At 40.3% G+C, this 17,506-nt stretch overlaps 1 long non-coding RNA gene and 1 gene segment (V, D, J or C); one reads left to right on the top strand and one right to left on the bottom strand.

The window, feature by feature from the left end:
* Window positions 1-17,506, top strand: part of LOC147580085 (uncharacterized) — a 323,282-nt gene that overhangs the window by 247,493 nt on the left and 58,283 nt on the right. For 5 of the 9 annotated variants that reach the window (XR_015252521.1, XR_015252519.1, XR_015252520.1 and 2 more), the window contains 5 exons: window positions 4,699-4,755; window positions 7,273-7,425; window positions 9,259-9,364; window positions 11,799-11,854; window positions 16,985-17,071. This is a non-coding gene — a long non-coding RNA (uncharacterized LOC147580085). The remainder of the gene's footprint in view (window positions 1-4,698; window positions 4,756-7,272; window positions 7,426-9,258; window positions 9,365-11,798; window positions 11,855-16,984; window positions 17,072-17,506) is intronic. The other 4 variants (XR_015252516.1, XR_015252523.1, XR_015252515.1 and 1 more) reach the window with 1 other exon arrangement.
* On the bottom strand, window positions 16,291-17,072 carry LOC147580091 (T cell receptor alpha variable 38-2/delta variable 8-like). The segment is given in 2 exon segments: window positions 16,291-16,676; window positions 16,915-17,072. Coding segments are annotated over 2 exon segments (435 nt in total).

Raw genomic sequence — 17,506 nt, forward strand, 5'->3', positions numbered from 1 at the left:
TTCTCTATCCATTGGTAAATGCTGTATGCTGTATTCACATCTAAAACAAATAATAGGTCCATGTTTCATAGGAATTATTTGTGACAGTTGCACTAATGCGAAATCATTCTGTATAGAAGACTAACGGTTTTGACTGAGGCCGTAAAGAATGAGATCTCATAGTCTCAAAAAAGACACATTTAGGATTTTTTTCCTCCTTGAATCCTTTTTCCTTTTAAGAACATTTTCACAGTAAGGAAAATAAAAGTGAAAGCCACCATCTTTTCTCATTCATTTTAGAATTTTCCTTGCAGGAAGAGTTAGAGTGACAGTTCAGTAAGCCTCATAACTGTAGTCTCTGCAGCAGGGGTGGCCAGAGCTTCAGCTCAGGTCTCGGTACAGACTGAAAACATGAGGGACAGTGAGCATCCATGGCACCAAAGTAGGTGGCAGAGAGGCCACCTGGGAGGTGGAGGTGTGCAGGGTGCCACCACGGGCTTTGGCATCAAGTGAAGCTGTGAATCCTCCTCCTGCTTCATTGCCCCTTTTGAAGCCAATAAAAACAGATTCCAGGCTCTTCTCCAGATCCTGTCTGTACCCTGCAGTCTGAAGTAGCACTTGAATCATTGCACCAGGCAGAACAGTCTTTTCCCTCCTGTGTGCTCAGGGGCAGCAGCTTTGCTCTGCTTTTACCTCTGCATTTAACCCTGTCCAAAGAGAACATTTCAGAAGGAGGAGTATCGTTATCTCTGTGATCCAGTTCCTCCCCGAGGAACCTCAGATGAGTCACATGGAGCCGGGTCTCCATCCCTGAATGTTGTATGACAATTTCTTTGCCTCCATGGTTCCCTCTCCAATAAACTCTCAGCTCACAGTCTAGATGAAGCCACAGAGTCACTGTTGGCAGATATTTCTTCCTTCCTTCCTTCCTTCCTTCCTTCCTTCCTTCCTTCCTTCCTTCCTTCCTTCCTTCCTTTCTTCCTTCCTTCCTTCCTTCCTTCCTTCCTTCCTTCCTTCCTTCCTTCCCTCCCTCCCTCCCTCCCTCCCTCCCTCCCTCCCTCCCTCCTTTCTTTCTCTCTCTCCTTCCCTCCCTCCCTCCCTCCCTCCCTTCCTTCCTTCCTTCCTTCCTTCCTTCCTTCCTTCCTTCCTTCCTTCCATCCTTTCTTTTCTGTCCAGTTCAGTGAAGACTCAGATTTGGGTGCCTTAAAAGTTAGCTGGGGATCTCCACATATGTAATATTTGCTTTCTCCAGAGAAGCACAATTTCAGCAGATGTTAAAACTGCTTGGAATCACCTCATGCAATTCACTCAGTTCCTCCTCTTATGCTTTGAACAGAAGTTGGTGTGCATGTATGTGCGCGCATGGAAACGGTATCCCTTGCAGGATATTTTGAGAAATTACTTAAAAAGTAACCCATAGAATTATTGTGTACACAAGTAGAATTTGCTTTTTGTAAGCCAACAAGGTGTTTCTAAATATTTCTTAGCAGCGACGCCTGGGTGACTCAGTCAGTTAAGCCTCTGACTTCAGCTCAGGTCATGATCTCAGGTTTGTGGGTTCAAGCCCCCACCATGAGCTCTGTGCTGACAGCTCAGAGCCTGGAGCCTGCTTCAGATTCTGTGTCTCTCTCTGCCCCTCCCCCGCTCGTGCTCTGTCTCTCTCTCTCTCTCAAAAATAAATAAACGTTAGGGGCACCTGGGTGGCTCAGTCGGTTAAGCGTCCGACTTCAGCTCAGGTCACGATTTCACAGTCTTTGAGTTCGAGCCCCACGTCGGGCTCTGTGCTGACAGCTCAGAGCCTGGAGCCTGCTTCAGATTCTGTGTCTCCCTCTCTCTCTGCCCCTTCCCTGCTCATGCTCTGTCTCTCTCTGTCTCAAAAATAAATAAAAACATTAAAAAAAAGAAAATAAATAAATAAACGTTAAAAAATAAATAAAATAAAAATTACTTAGCAAATTAATCCTTAAAAATCTGGTTGATTAGTCAGGACATTTAGTCAAGTGACAGAAATATAATACAAATAAGCTCAGGCGAAACAAAATAGATGAACATAGAGGAAGGGAAGGAAAAATAAAATAAGATAAAAACAGAGGGGGAGGCAAATCATAAGAGACTCTTAAATACAGAGAACAAACTGAGGGTTGATGGAGGAGAGGTGAGTGGGGGGTGGGCTAAATGGGTGATGGGTGCTAAGTAGGGCACTTGTTGATGATCACTGGGTGTTGCACGGAAGCGATGAATCACTAAATTCCACTCCTGAAGCCAATACTGTACTGTATGTCAACTAACTTGAATTTAAATAAAATTGGAAGGAAAAAAAGAAAAGGAGAAAGAAAAGATATTTAGAATCACAGACAGATAAACCATGATTCAGCAGTTTGGTACCCTTTCGGCACAAATAATGTTTGGGCTGAATTCTCAGCTGTAAATACTCTTCAACGTAGACAAAAGCAGAAGTAACAAAATAGCAATCATTATATATCTGAAATATATATACAAAAAAAATCTCTTCTTGGGAATATATACTGTGTTTGTATATGCATGCATCTTTTTAAATTTCTTCAATATATTATTTGTATGAACTACAGTGCCCGGTTAGGAAATGAGATGGGGATTTTGGGGAAAGAGATTTATTAAGGGAGTGCTCTTGGGATAAGCCTGTCAGGGAGTGAGGGAGGCAGGCTTAGGCAAGTGGGGAAGGCTCAGCCAGGATGTGGCCTCCACGGGAGACCACAAGTGTGATCACTCCCCAGTGCAAGAGAGCTAGCGTTTTGTACCCGTTGTGCAGGGTATGCAGTATAGAGAATGGTAAAAAAATAGGGGCGGTGATCAACTGAATATGACTCCCATTTGGCCAAGTGTAGCTATCCGGACAAGGACGCTGCCGTGAGTTGTTAGCAGCCAACACTCAGAGCCACTGGGAGCCAGAGCTATGGACTAGTGGTGGGTGAGGCACTAAAAGCACCAACACGATGCACTATTTTTAAAACAACAACTGAACCCCATCCATAAATAAATAAATAAATAAATAAATAAGGATATGTACCGACTGACTTCAATTAGGTAAAAGTGTATTTAAGAATATGTATGAAACATGTCTTTCAGGCGGGGCTCCCTGTCTCTTTGTTGGGTTATCTTCTCCTGCTTCATACATAGTAGGCAAGCAATAAATGTGAAATCAAACAGTTAAAAAATAAACAAACAAACAGAAAACCAAATAAGCTTAGGCCAGAAAAGAAATCCATCGGCTCCTATAACCTTGGCAAACGCAGAAGTACATATGGGTTTCAGGTATCCAGGGTGCCAGGGGACTGAATCCTGCAAGGATTCCTACTCTCTGCATATCAGCTTTACTCACTCAGACCACAAAAAAGGAGACATGGTGGCAACCATTCTCTACCTGGAGTTCATCTCACAGTGTAGCCACCAAGAAAGGACCAAGGATCCCTCTTTCCCACCCCAAATTAAAAAATTCTGGGGTAGGGTTTTGCTTATATTAGTCTGAGTCAGGTTTTCCTCCAGGGGGTCAATCTGTGACTGCAACAGAGTATACATGATGTGATTGGCTCAGCTCGAGCATGTGTCCTTGTCTGGGTCATTTGGGGGTGTCCCAGGTGGCTATGTAAGTAAGATGACAGCCTCCATTCAGACCACATGGTTAGAGTTTTTATCTCTTACCAGGAGGGAGTTGCTGTTCTAAGCAAACAAAATATTAGATGCCCACCACAACAGCGTTGTCTCAATTGTGTGGACTCTTGGGGGTGGGGGTGGAGATTGGGAGGATGAGAAGGTTTCATTTCTTTAGGACTCCCCTAAACATGAGTAGCTACTTCTGATGAACTGGGTTAGTTTCTGAGATCATTTTGGCTTTCTACAAGCCGTATACCTTTTCTGACTCACATTAACTCTTGGAGAACACCATCACAGCTGCTGCTGCTGCTGCTGCTGCTGCTGCTGCTGCTGCTTCTTTTCTAATGTTTATTTATTTTTGAGAGAGAGACACAGAGAAAGAGAGAGAGAGACAGAGTGCGAGCAGGGGAGGGGCAGGGAGAGTGAGACACACACACAGAATCTGAATCAGGCTCCAGGCTCTGAGCTGTCAGCAGAGCCCAATGTGGGACTCGAACTCACGGACCATGAGATCATGACCTGGACTGAAGTCGGGTGCTCAGCTGACTGAGCCACCCAGGAACCCCCCATCACAGCTTCTTTAGGTCCTCAAATACCTCTTACACAAGTTGTGGAAAAAAGACAAAATACGATAATAATCATAACTAATATATACAGACCAGTGCTATACTCTAAGCACTGTGTTAAGTGAATGAATGATAGCATTTACGCCTCAGAATATCTTTAATTTATAGAAGAGGAAAGTGGGATTTACAGGGGTAAATGTTAAGCTTAAGATCACGCAGCTGGTGTAGTGATGGGGTGGGATTCCAACCCAATTGCCTAATTACTGAGCTAATGCCTAGTCTTGTGCTTTTCTGTGTAACAAGCTTCTGGTTAGGATTTGGTGGCAGTGATTTTTTACCCATTGCCCTCACTGCAGTCAGTGTGGGACAATGTGGAACAGCTTCATCCATCTAATTTCTCTTTTTAAAAATCCTAAACCCAATCCTCTACTGTCTCAGGCAAATTCCCACTAAAATTCCCTTTCCTGCATGAACTCTCTATAACTGATAGACCCATTCAGTACTGATTTTTCTTCTTAACAAGGACACCTGAGGAGAAAATGAAGAATATTAGAAGAACTAAAAGACATTATAGTCAAAGGTATGTACCAAGCACCCACCAAGTGTCAGGTAATGTGGTAAATGATGGGATGGGAGTATTAAATAATTTCACAAGATCTAGTCTAGGTCTTAATGGAGTTGTAAGTGAGGAAGATTAAAATAACATGCAAAGAGCGAAAGTTAAAAAGTGAAAGCAGTGCAGTTTTTGGGGGTGGGGATGGGATATAGGCTTTCTATAAATTCAGAAAGGAGAGACAGATTATAGGAGACTGCAGGAAACTGATGCAGCCATTTTGGAGGAATTGAGACCAGAAGAATACATAATGTTTGACACAGAGAGAGACAGAGGCATTGCAGGGAACATAGGGAGGTAGCAGTGAGGAGGATGAATTTGTGAGAAAGTGATAAGAAAGGTAGGACTAACAGAAAACATAGGCTAGGAAAAAGCCTCTGGAAAAGGAGGTGGGTTGATAAAATGACAAGTGGATGATGGAGGTCACTGAAAGCTAGCCAAAGGGGCTTACTTTTATGTAGAAAATCGGAACTACTATGAGATTTTGAATACTGAAGTGATATATAATGAAAAGATACTTTCTAAAAAAGGGTGTGGCAGTGGTACAGAGGGTGGTTGGGAGTGGGTGAAATGGGGCGAAGGGCAAGAAAGACTTCAATACTGGCAAATGTTTTGTTCAACTTGGTGGGAGGAATTACACATATATGTAGTAAGTTGCTGGGTGTGTGGGGAACATAGAAGAGACAGGTTTTGTCCTTTATAATTTAATGCAGACTTTGGAATTATAAAATAATATAAATTTTTAGGAAATTAGGGTTCAAATGAAAAGTTATAGATTTTTAAAAATTATCCATGTCATCAAAGTCTATTTACACAAAGTGTTGATAATTTTAAAAATTCCTTCCTGAGATGGTCTTATATCACCTTTGTCATTCTTTTTTTTTTTTTTTTTAATTTTTTTCAACGTTTATTTATTTTTGGGACAGAGAGAGACAGAGCATGAACGGGGGAGGGGCAGAGAGAGAGGGAGACACACAATCGGAAACAGGCTCCAGGCTCTGAGCCATCAGCCCAGAGCCCGACGCGGGGCTCGAACTCACGGACCGCGAGATCGTGACCTGGCTGAAGTCGGACGCTTAACCGACTGCGCCACCCAGGCGCCCCTCACCTTTGTCATTCTTAATGTGTATTCGTGTTTTCTCTTTTTTCTTAACAGATTTTCCAGAACTCTTGGCTTAATAAATTCCAACTTTTGTTTTGCTTTTAAATTAATTCCTACTTTTATTATTAGACTTTTCCCTTCTTCATTTTGGCTTATTTTGCTTATTATCCTTTTTTAATTTCTTGAATTGAAGATTTGACTGTTTATTAATAAATGTATCAAGGCTGCACATTTTCTTATGGGTTTTGCTTTGAACAAATCCATGGGTTTTTATATGTAGTGTTATCATTAGTGTTAATTTTTAATGACCCGCAGTTTTAACTTTTAGTTCTTTGAACTGGAAATTATTTAGAATAACGTAAGTGGTTAATTTCCTTCCAACTCATTTATTGACTATCTTTTAATTATTAATTTCTAGCTTTATTGCATTTTCAGAGAATATAGCTCTTATGAATCTTTCCTATTGCTTCTTTGAGTCATAATATATGCTCATCTTTTGGTAAATGTTCTATAGCTGTATATATATGTGTGTGTGTGTGTATATATATATACACAAGTTTATTTTTCATCTCCCTCTTTCTCTTTCTTTCTCTGAGAAATATATATTAAAGTACCCCATACTTATTATTGTCAAATTAGTCTTATATTTCTGACAGATTTTGCTTTATAGTTTTCTGATGCAACCTTGTTTTTGAATAAAAGTGGGCTCATTCATGAACTCATTCAATCCATTTTTGAATTCAACAAATAACTGTTGAGAACCCACTGTCTTCCAGGTCCCGGGTTGAACTCTTAGATTATGACAATGAGCAAGACAGACTCAATCCCTAATGTCCTGGAGTGTGCAGCCTCCAAAGAAGGTGACATGAACACGACTCAGTGATTGTCACTAGGCATGGAGGATGAGTGACACGAGAAGTACATAGTGCCATAGGAGATTTAGCAGGTAGTTATACATGAATCAAAAGGGCTAGGAAAGGCCTCCCCGAAGAAGTAACATTTAAGTTCAAATAGGCACATTTTAGGATCTGAAAGCAGACCCTGTCAGCCAGGGTTCTAGCAGGAAACTTGTGCACACAAAAATTGCAAAATTTGAGGAGAGTTCATGTGGCTCTAGTTATAAAAGTACAAGCAAGGTGTAGGAAACATATAAAGGATAGTGCTATGCTCTGGGACAAGGATCCGTCCAGGCCTTAAGTGGAACAAACTGATTACTGGAACCTGGAGCTAGAGAGGCTGTTTGGACAGACCATCTTAAAGAGCTGACCTTGTGATAGAGGGTCCATGTCAGCCTAGGTGAATCTCACAGGGAAGACAGGGAAGATGCTGGGGGAATAGATACCCTGACCTTATGCTCCTCTTCTTCCTCTTTATCTCTGCAGGTGCTCCCCTTGGGCCAAAACCAACTAATGCAGACAAGAGAGTCTGTTGATGCAGTTCCTACAGTTCAGCCACCTGGGGCACAGAGCAGGGTGCAGAAGGATGGAGAGAGGACCCGGAAAAGCAAACAGGAGATACTAAACACACAGTCCAAGGTGGGGGAAACTGAGAGATGGGAGATAAGCCCAGAGAAGTAAGCCCAGATCAAGGAAGGCTTGTGAGACTTGGTGATGATCTTAGGTTTTGTCCTATGGGAAATGGGCAGTCATTGGTTAATTTTAAGCAAGAGTAAAATTATCACCACTGTGTGTTTCAATAACTGGCTGTAGTGAGGAAAATACCTGGATGGAATGATGATTTCCTTCACTTCACTAGGATGGGGACACTGGAGGAGGTGGAGTGGTGAGATAATGAGCTTAATTAATTTGGGGCCTTTCAAGATTAAAGCATCTAGGTGGGTTTGTACTGAGAAGGGGCTGGGTCACTGACACCAATTTGTCAGTAGAGACCAGTTAATAGGTATTTCAGAGGTTAGGAGTTGTTGAGATGGCTTAGAATCTGTGTGTAGTCTAGAGGCAGAACGTTTTTCCTTTCTTCCCTTCTAGGTTCTCTGCCTGGTCCAATAATTAACTTGATATAAGACAGATTAATAGGAGAAAGGAAATTTAATTTAGTGCATATGGAAGCTTCAAAGATAGGAGACCTGAGGGCAAGTTGAGCAGTTGAGGCTTATTTGCCATCCTGAGCTAAGGAAAAGGGGAAGGGATAGGGGCCTGGGGCTTCACTAGGGAGGAGGGGCATTCACAGGATGATACAAAGAGCAAATATTTGGAAATCAGATGTTTGCCCTGCCATATGAATAGATTTTTCAGATATAAAGTTGTCCCTGGTAATTCCTCTCCTGTGCCAGGCTCCCTATCTAAATTCCTTTAGGTAATTTAAGGGGGAAAGTAAAAGTTTTTAAATCTGCTGGATTTTGATTGACTTCAGCTCAAAATAATCCTCATGCTAAAGTGGCACATTTTGAGGTGGCATATTCTGTTCCCCTTTAGTGGAGGGATTAGGAACCCCAGAACTCAAGAAACTGGTAGAGAAGGTACAGCCTTCAAAAGAAGAGGAAAGTAGGGAGGGCTAAGAAGGTAGGAGAAAAACCTGGAGAACTTTGAGAAGTCATGCTTTTGAGTTCTTTCATGACAAGTGTACTCCCAGCATGCACTGAGTCAGGGTGGGCTTTTGTTATGCCGGATACCAGGACAACACTAGTGAGGTCATTTCAAGTAAGGGGGAAATTCATGCTGACATTTGATAGACTTTCTTTATCTCCCAGAGTAACTGTGCCCTAGAATTCTGAAACCCTTTAAGGAAGATATGGATTTGAGTTTTCTTTTTGGAAAATCTGCATGCCTGCAGATTCTGCTTTTGTGAAGCTGGTGTCCAAAGCCAGAATGTGCCATGTGGTTGGAGAGAAAGGTATACAGTCCATGGGATTTGACAGTATTACTATAAATGAATCATCTATTTTTGTTTCCCTTCATCACTAAATCCAGACTATTGAAAAATAATTAGGAATGTCTCAAGACATGTGGTCCATTAGATCTCCTCTCACAAAGAAATCTTTAAATGTCCAGATATCAAACTAAATAAAAAATGGCCAGCTATTTTTTCTGTCCAACCTAGATGTGTATGGAACCAAGATTTTATAGTTTAGGTATCAGGAAGGACTTACCTGATTCAGAGCCAGAATGGCCTTACATGTGCTAAAAAATAAAATTCTCATACAAATAAAGAGTGAGTCTGTGTCCAAGTTTTATTAAAGTTTTTGGTGAGAGAACATTAATAATCAAAATAGCTGATTCCACGAGTGCTTACAGGAAAAAAGATATAAATGTACAGATAGCAAAATAAAATATCGGTAGAGTTGATACAACAATTTGAGGTTAATTTGTCTTCCAGGCTATGAACTCTTAACACCTCTTCCATTTCTGTAGGTTAACCTCCAATACACAGGAGTGTAAACCATATGAGCCTTTCTCAGTTATGGATTGCTAGGTAAATATGCTGTGACAGCCAAGTTACATTCCCCGAGAGTGTCAGGTAAGTTCTTACTGGGAAATGCTCTTGCATGATAGAGAAAAAAAAAAAAAAAAGATCTGGCAATCATCATTTTTTTCTCCCAAGGGACAACTTTCTCTTTCACAATGTTATTAATGAATGGCCATGGCATTTAAAACTGCCTTTCCCAAGATAAAGACACATGTGTGTTTTGTTTTGAGGAGGCAAATTATGCTCAGAGACTGACTTTGTCTTTGTCAGCAATCTATTTAATATGGATTCACGGAGGGAATTTCACAAGCCAATAGCATGCAGGAAAATGTCTCTTAATAAGCCAATAAAGAAATAATATACTCTGAACCAATGATAGATTAATCACACTATTGTCCCAGGCAAGGGGAGATGAAAGGAAAAAAGTTCATATTTAGTTGAGGTGTACTTTTTTTTTTTTTTTTAATTTATTTTGAGAAAAAGGAACAGCACAACTGGGGGAAGGGCAGAGAGAGAGAGAGGCAGAGATTGAGAATCCCAAGCAGGCTCCAAGCTGCCAGCTCAGAACCCAGGAAACTGTGAGATCATGACCTAAGGCAAAACCAAGAGTCAGAAGCTTAACTAACTGAGCCACTCAGGCACCCCCTGAAGTATACATTTAATAGGAGTTGGTACTTGGGGAGAGATGGCTTAGCCCCACCAAAAGCTGATGTCCAGCTGCGAGCCCCAGAGTAAAAGTCTCCTGTTGCTAGAGCATGTTGCTAGGGAACTATGGGGTTGGTGTTGAGGGACAGGTTGTTCTTCATGGGGCCACTGTATGGCTTTCTTCAATGTTGGTAAAACAGATCTTAACCTTGGCAGAAGCTAATTGCCCCATGGTTTTTTCAGAGATCTCTTTAGGTCAGCAGAGGTCCCTTGTTCAGACCAAGCACTCTCAGATACTCCTCACAAACCCTTGGTAATTATGTTCTAAATGTACCCTTGACATAGTTACTTCTTCGTGTTTTTATTGATAAGCCCTCAGTGGGGCCCCTCAGTAGCTCAGCTACTGAGTTCTTATTGGTAAAAATAGATAATATGATAACACTCTGACACAATGTATTTCATTCTTCTACCAAAACAACTTTCCTCCAAAAACCACTTCATTCTTTTTTGTCTGTCACAAACCGGTGGATTAAAACAACTTCATTTACGTCATAAACAAGTTGATTTGAATTCATAACAAACCAATACACATTAGTGTGCAAAATGACTTTGTGTCACGCAGGAACTCAATCCTTATTGCTTTCTAACTCCTCAGTAGCTCTTCTTCCAATCCAGAAATGTCCAACAGATTTGAGGCAATTTATTAGGCTGATTGAAATTTAAGGCTCTTTCCTTCAAATTCCCAGCTTATTTTCCTCACACCTCCTTCCTGAACGAAGACTTCCACTTACTGAGAACGAATCAGTAATATTTAGAGCAGTCCAATGCAGTGATCTTCAAACAAAGGAGCAGATAGATGTTTTAAGGGAATCAACATCTAGATCCTCAACTTCTCTGTGTGTGCTTTCCTGAAAATGATCTGCCGGAGAACTTGACTGTAGTTTTCATTTCACAACTGTGCTTCTTCACATTACACAAGAAAGAATCTTTCTTCTGCAGTTTAAAAACCCCAGGACAAAAAAAAAAAAAAAAAAAAAAAAAAAAGAAAGAAAGAAAGAAAGAAAAGAAAAAAAACAACTCTAAGACATTAAGGAAAGGAGTACTTCTTTTTGTTTGTGTAGGGGAAGCCTCCTTCAATCAAATCATTATAGATCCCAGTCATTTCATTAAGATATGCATTTGCAAAGAACTTTTTACCTTTTATGTTAAAAATCTTTTTGAAATGGTTGTATCTTTAAGTAATTTTCATCAAATGTGCATTATTAATAATTGTGTTTACTCTGAAAAAAAAACAGAGCAATATGGTCCGAGGAAATAAAAAGAATAATAATTTCAATCTCATACAGGTTTTTGTCGCAGAAATTTTGAGTCAATAAAAGAATTTTAATGAAAAATATGTGATATTAAATCTTCAGGAGTTGAAAGGAAATATGATTTTAAGGAAAGAAAAAAAGCAATTGTTATTGTATCTTCAATTGTTAATGGAGACTTTGTTCATAAATTTTAATTGGGTATTTATGGGTAGCAAATCACTTTAGTATTAAGATTTCATCACATATATTTAAAAGCTCTTCTAAAATTTTATTTGAAAATGTCAATATTTATAATACAGTGGAATTTATAACCTCCATAGCTATTTAAACATTTATAGTAATGATCAAATATTTTAGAACTCATCTTCAAAATGTGTGATCACATAGTTTCCCTAAGTTTGACTGCCATTAATCTAATGCACTGGTTGGTCTACAAATATGAACATGACTTGATGGCATGCAGAATTACTGTCAATGTATATGTGTGTGTAATCCTTTAGCCATTCTTAAATTTGTATCTTCTGTAGGCTGGTGGAAAATATCACTGAAATTCATGAGGCCGCTTGAATGTTTCTCCTTAAATGTGAGTATGAATGAAGTAAGACAGAACAAGGGACTCTTAGATCTGACAGCATTCATCCTTCTCAATTTGCAGACATTGTGTGCAAGAAACTATCAAACTGTCATTCTGAGATACTGTCTCTACAGTATCTAAGGTTATCTGCCTTAGCTTCCCCATTAAGCAGAAGTGTTTCCTTCTGTCAAGAGATTGAAACTTCTGTTTAAAATGACTGATTCCTGGGGCGCGTAGGTGGCTCAGTCAAGCACCTGACTCTTGACTTCGGCTCAGGTCATGATCTCATAGTTGGTGGGTTTCAGCCCCACATCAGGCTCTGTGCTGACAGTGTAGAGCCTGCTTGAGATCCTATCTCTCTTCCTTTCTCTGCCACTCCCCTGCTTGTGCTCTCTCTCTCTCTCTCTCTCTCAAAATAAATAAATAAACTTAAAAAAAAATGACTGATTCCTGGTGGTGTAGAGAATAAATTGTCCAGAGAGGGGTAGATCTAAGAATAAAAGCCCAAGTTAAGAGGAGAGTGAGTGCTTTAAAGCCTCATGCTGCCAGTTTTTGTTTACCACCAAAGCAGGCTACAAGTGATAGCAAAGCACATTAGTAAGAAGCAAAATAGGCATAGGGATTAACTAATGCAGTCTCCATACCTAAAGGTTCTACTCTGATCAAGTTCTTAAGCAAAGGCTAAGATTAATATAGGCATGTGTAATATTTGTGATTTATAATTAGAAATATATATTTGATCTGTGTCCCCACTTCTGACACACAGCATCCAAAACTCTTGGAATTTCATTTCGTGAAAGGGATAGAGGTGTCTTTTGTTTATGTTAATGAAGCGATTTAGGAAAGGCACCTAAGGATGGCTGGTGGCAGAGGAGCCAACCATATGATTAGAGGGTTGGAACTTCCAACTGAACAGTAAACTCCTGGCCTAGTAAGGGGTCCCCACCAGGACTCTGTTCTAACACTATGACTGTCTCCTTCCAACCTGTGTGCATTCCGATATTCATACCAAATCCAAACAGGCTATTAGATATCAGGCTAAAAGTTTTTAATATCATCCCTACCTGGAGGGAAACACAATACATACAACACATGACAAATATAACAAATAGTCTAGTAGGTGAGAAAAAGCTAATGTGGGCTAATGGAGAAACACAAAGAAAAGGTTTTTAAAGTTTAAATTAAGTATATTGAGATGGGGAAACTACCCTGAAATACCCGGTGTGGAGGCCACTTTCAGGCAAGTAGGCTTGAGCATTGGAATGTAGAAAGGACCACGGCGTCCACCTGGCTGAATATAAACAGGCCCATCAGATGACCCACCTCAAAATATCCATCAGCCCTAACTGACCAATGGGCTACTTACAACCAGGCACAGTTACCAAAAAGGAAGATCCCATACATCACCATACGGCCTCATCTTCCCCCTGTAAATATGGCCCCCACCCACTGCCTTGTTGCAGACAGCCTGTCCTCTGCTGTCCTGCCCACCACTCCCTGGCAGTGTATTCAATAAACTTTTATGCCTTTGTTCTGCCTCAGGTGAATCTTTTCACTGTCCACTGGCTTCCACCTGATCGTCACCCCACATTTGGGGGCCTCCATCCTATCCTGAGACACCCCATTGAGACACCACCCCTGGGGGAGCCCAGTGTAACCACAAGAGTCCTTGTAAAAGGGAAGCAGGAGGGTCAAGACAGGGAAGGACATGATGTGGCAGTGGTAGTAGGGGTCAAAATGATACAGTTGCAGGTTTTGAAGATGGAGGTCAGCCACGAGCGGGGAGTGTGGCAGCCGCTGGAAGTTGGCAAAGTCTCAAGGTTTCACTACCCTTCCCCCAACCCCACCCTGAGACTCTAGAAGTCATGCCGGCTCCCTTGCCAATGCTTTGATTTTAGGTTGGTGTGACTTCTGACCTTCAGAAGATAAGATAAAAAATTTATATTGTTTAAACCACTAAATTTGTGATTATTAGTTTCAGCAGCGATAGGAAACCAATACGGCAGGTTATAAGTCTGAGGCTGCTGGTGGCTGTTTTTGCCATCACTTGGCCAAAGCTTACTTCGGAATAAAACCAAAATAAAGAAGAGCTAGTGCAGGGCAAGTTATGGGTGACATCATTTGAATACTTGGACCCAGACTTCTTGAAGAGGTAGTTAGCTTGGGTTTTTCAGTTTTTTTACACCAACTAGTTTTTTGGTTTTTTGCTTCAGTCACTTTGACCTGGGCTCACTCTTACTTGCATATGATGTGGAAAATACTGGGGCTCAGAGCTGACAGCTAAGAAAGAATTCTTGAGCCGTCTTCAGTGCAAAAAGGTAGTTTTATTGAAGCAAAGGGACAAGACCTGTGGGCAGAAATTGCTGCATTGGGGTTGTGAGTGACTGATTCTTCACTTGGGAGTTGGGAGAGGTAAAGACAAAGGGAAGTTTCCAAAAGGACTTTCATATGTTAAAGAAAACTCTCAAGATCCTGGAGGCCTGGCTATTGTCAAGCTAAGGTTGTTTTCCCTCTAAGAAAGTATTAACAGTAAGACAGTAGGAGTTCCTGGAGGAATGTTCTACTCTGCCTGCCTCAAGTATTTGTCAGTGGGCTGCAGGTTATAAGGAAATTTAATTTGATCTACATTTCTTTCTGCCTTTGTTCCCTACATCACTATACAGCTTATGTACAGTATTTTTCTTTAATACTTCAATTTTACTCATAATAACCCTGGTTTGGTAACAATATACTTGTGCTCATCTGCAAAAGCGACTGATTGAGCAAATTAAGGTACATCCCAAAGATGTAAAATTTTATAGCCATGGGAACTCATGCAATGGAAAAACTATTTATGTGGGAAAGTATTTCAGAATATATTAGTTTCGCACTAGAGGTAAAAAAAAATCAGAAAAAAAAGAGCACTCACAGCAATACCCAGTCCTATGAAAAACAGCTCAAAAAGTTACAAAAAAGGTTTTCCTATGATAATTTGGGTTTTTTAAAACTACATTCTTCATTGAATAACACAGTGTGACACTTGGAACATTTATGGAGCACCACTGCCAAAAACCGTGTTTTAAATTTAAAATGTAATTGGGGCTCCTGGGTGGCTCAGTTGGTTAAAGGACCAACTTTGGCTTAGGTCATATTCTCCTGGTTCAGGAGTTCAAGCCCTGAATTGGGCTCCTCACTTACAGGGTAGAATCTGCTTGGAATTTTCTCTCTCTCCCTTTCTCTCTCTGCCCCTCCCCCATTTGCACTCTCTCTCTCTCCCTCTCTCTCAAAATAAATAAATAAACTTTAATAAATAAATAAATAATTTTGAAATGCTATTGAAAAATGCATCAGACAAGTTAAAATATTAAAAATTCACAAGCCAAATAAGTATAAACTAGTATTAAGGTACAAATTCTCTATGTAGAAGCATAATAATGGTACTACTGTTAATTCTACTTTAACTTTAACTAATAATGATAAAAGAAATCAGGTAGTATGCAATTATACCCTAGAAAGAGTGAGAACAGTGTGCATATTATACAAGTGTGTGCACATTATAGCACCATTTTCATGCATTTCTTTCTCAAAATATATCTATGTATCTGTCAAATTAATAAGATTGACAGGCTGTAGCATTTGCCACTCTCTGGGGATGCAGAATGTCCACTGATTAATGAACCATACACACAATGTGTGATTTTAGGCAAGTTAGCCTCTCTGAGGTTTAATTCCTCATATCAAATAGGGTTATCAAGAGTACCTAAAGCATAGATTTGCTCAAACTACTAAATGAAATAATCCATATTCTGCACCTATCAGAATGTGGGGCACACATACATATGCAATAAGTGTTAGCTACTATTATTATTATTACTATTATTATTATTAAGTATTAGCTATTATTATTATCAATATAATATTGTCATTATTAGTCATTTTCTGTATATCATATAGTCTCTGTTTTCTCTGAGTTAGCCCAGAATCAACTTTTGTTGTATCATGTTTATTGAGGAAATAAGGAAAATACTATCAATGAATTAACTTCATTAAAAAAAAATCCTATCTGTGAATTAAGGAATATTGTAGGTATTGTTGCCATTGAAATGAATAAAATTCAGTCTCTAATAAGTAAAGCTTGCTCTTAAAACAAACAAACAAACAAACAAAGAATACACTTAGGGTTGAAAACCTAAGGGAAAAAAGAGGAAATGGTCAGCACTACCTGGGCAAGTTGGGGACAAGGACTTCGAGAAGAGGAGACACTTCAGAACACCTTGAACACTAGAGAAGTGGCTGAGTGGGGATGGGCATTCCATGCTGAGGGACCAGTTATTTTTATTACTATTTTGAGAATTACTAAGGCTTACAGACATCCTTTCCGTGTTCCCTCTGGTTCGATAGAATAGTATGTTTTTTCTCTGGAGAAGCTGATGATTCCCTCTCTATGCTCCTGGTACCCCAACCACTCACCCTTCCCCTTCCCCCGACCTCTGCACAGATGCTGAGGTCTGAGGTTTCTGTAAACCTCCCTCTGTTGCTCCTGTCACTGTGCCCTCCATGAGAGCACACAGATACATCGCAGCATCCTCCAGCTGGGCGGCTGAGATCCTGAGACTGAAGGATTTGTCTGCCTTCTGGAAGTTCACAGAGAAGCGATTATTTGTTGCATTCTCTTGCTTATAAGCTTCTTGGCGAATAATGAGAACCATCTCCCTGCTGGGAGGCTGTTTGTACCAGAACAAATAATAATTACTGTCACTAGTGTCAAACGTGCAGTCCAGGGTCACGGTCTCAGCCTCGTGCACAGACATTTCTGGTTGAGTCTGGGTGACCTTCTGGGCCATGCTGGATCCTGTGGGAAAGAGGAGAGGGTGTCACACCAGACAGATTAAGGCAGGCAGACTCACAAGCTGATCCCATTCCCTACCACCTTTCGTCTTCTTGAGCAAACTTCAGGCAATATCCATAAACTTCTTTGCCCCCGATAGCCAGCACCAATGAGGAGGTAAGATGCCTGTGTTACTGATCTTTCTTCCTATTTCCCAGTCCTGTTGGATAATAGTAAAAGCAAATACGTGTGCCTTTCTTACCAAGATAGGTGGAAACCACGAATACCCACAGCAAACCAGAGCAAACCATGCTGGCGGCTCTCTCTTGCAGGGTGAAAATTCTCCTGCTCTGATCTGAAACTGGGGGATCAGCTGTGCTCAGTGACGTCACTGCTCCAGACTAGGAAATGTATGGCAGGTGGGTGGTTGGTTCTGTCTTGCTTAAAGAAGTGCATCAAAGCTTTTTGTCTTTTGCTTCAGAGAATGAAAGTTTGGTTGTAGTGGCAAATGAAAAGAGATGTCAGAACTGTAATTTATTCTGAGATAACAATCAAGAAATGAAGGAGCTGGTAAATTGTTTTTGTAAAGATGTAATCTAGGAGGGGAGGATGGGGTGGGTGGGGAAAAGACAAGCAAAGCTAATGTAATGACCTCAGTTTTCTCTGCCAGCTCTCTCTCTTTTCTTTTCTTTTCTTTTCTTTTCTTTTCTTTTCTTTTCTTTTCTTTTCTTTTCTTTTCTTTTCTTTTCTTTTCTTTTTTAAAGTTTGGAAGCCAATATCCTAATGGTCTCTGGGTTGCCATACACAAGTTTTGGTTATATTATTCTTTGACTGATTCTGTATTTTAATTATTT

Source organism: Puma concolor, chromosome B3 (genome assembly GCF_028749965.1).
Source record: "Puma concolor isolate L17-30 chromosome B3, mPumCon1.1.hap2, whole genome shotgun sequence".
NCBI classification, from domain to species: Eukaryota; Metazoa; Chordata; class Mammalia; order Carnivora; family Felidae; genus Puma; species Puma concolor.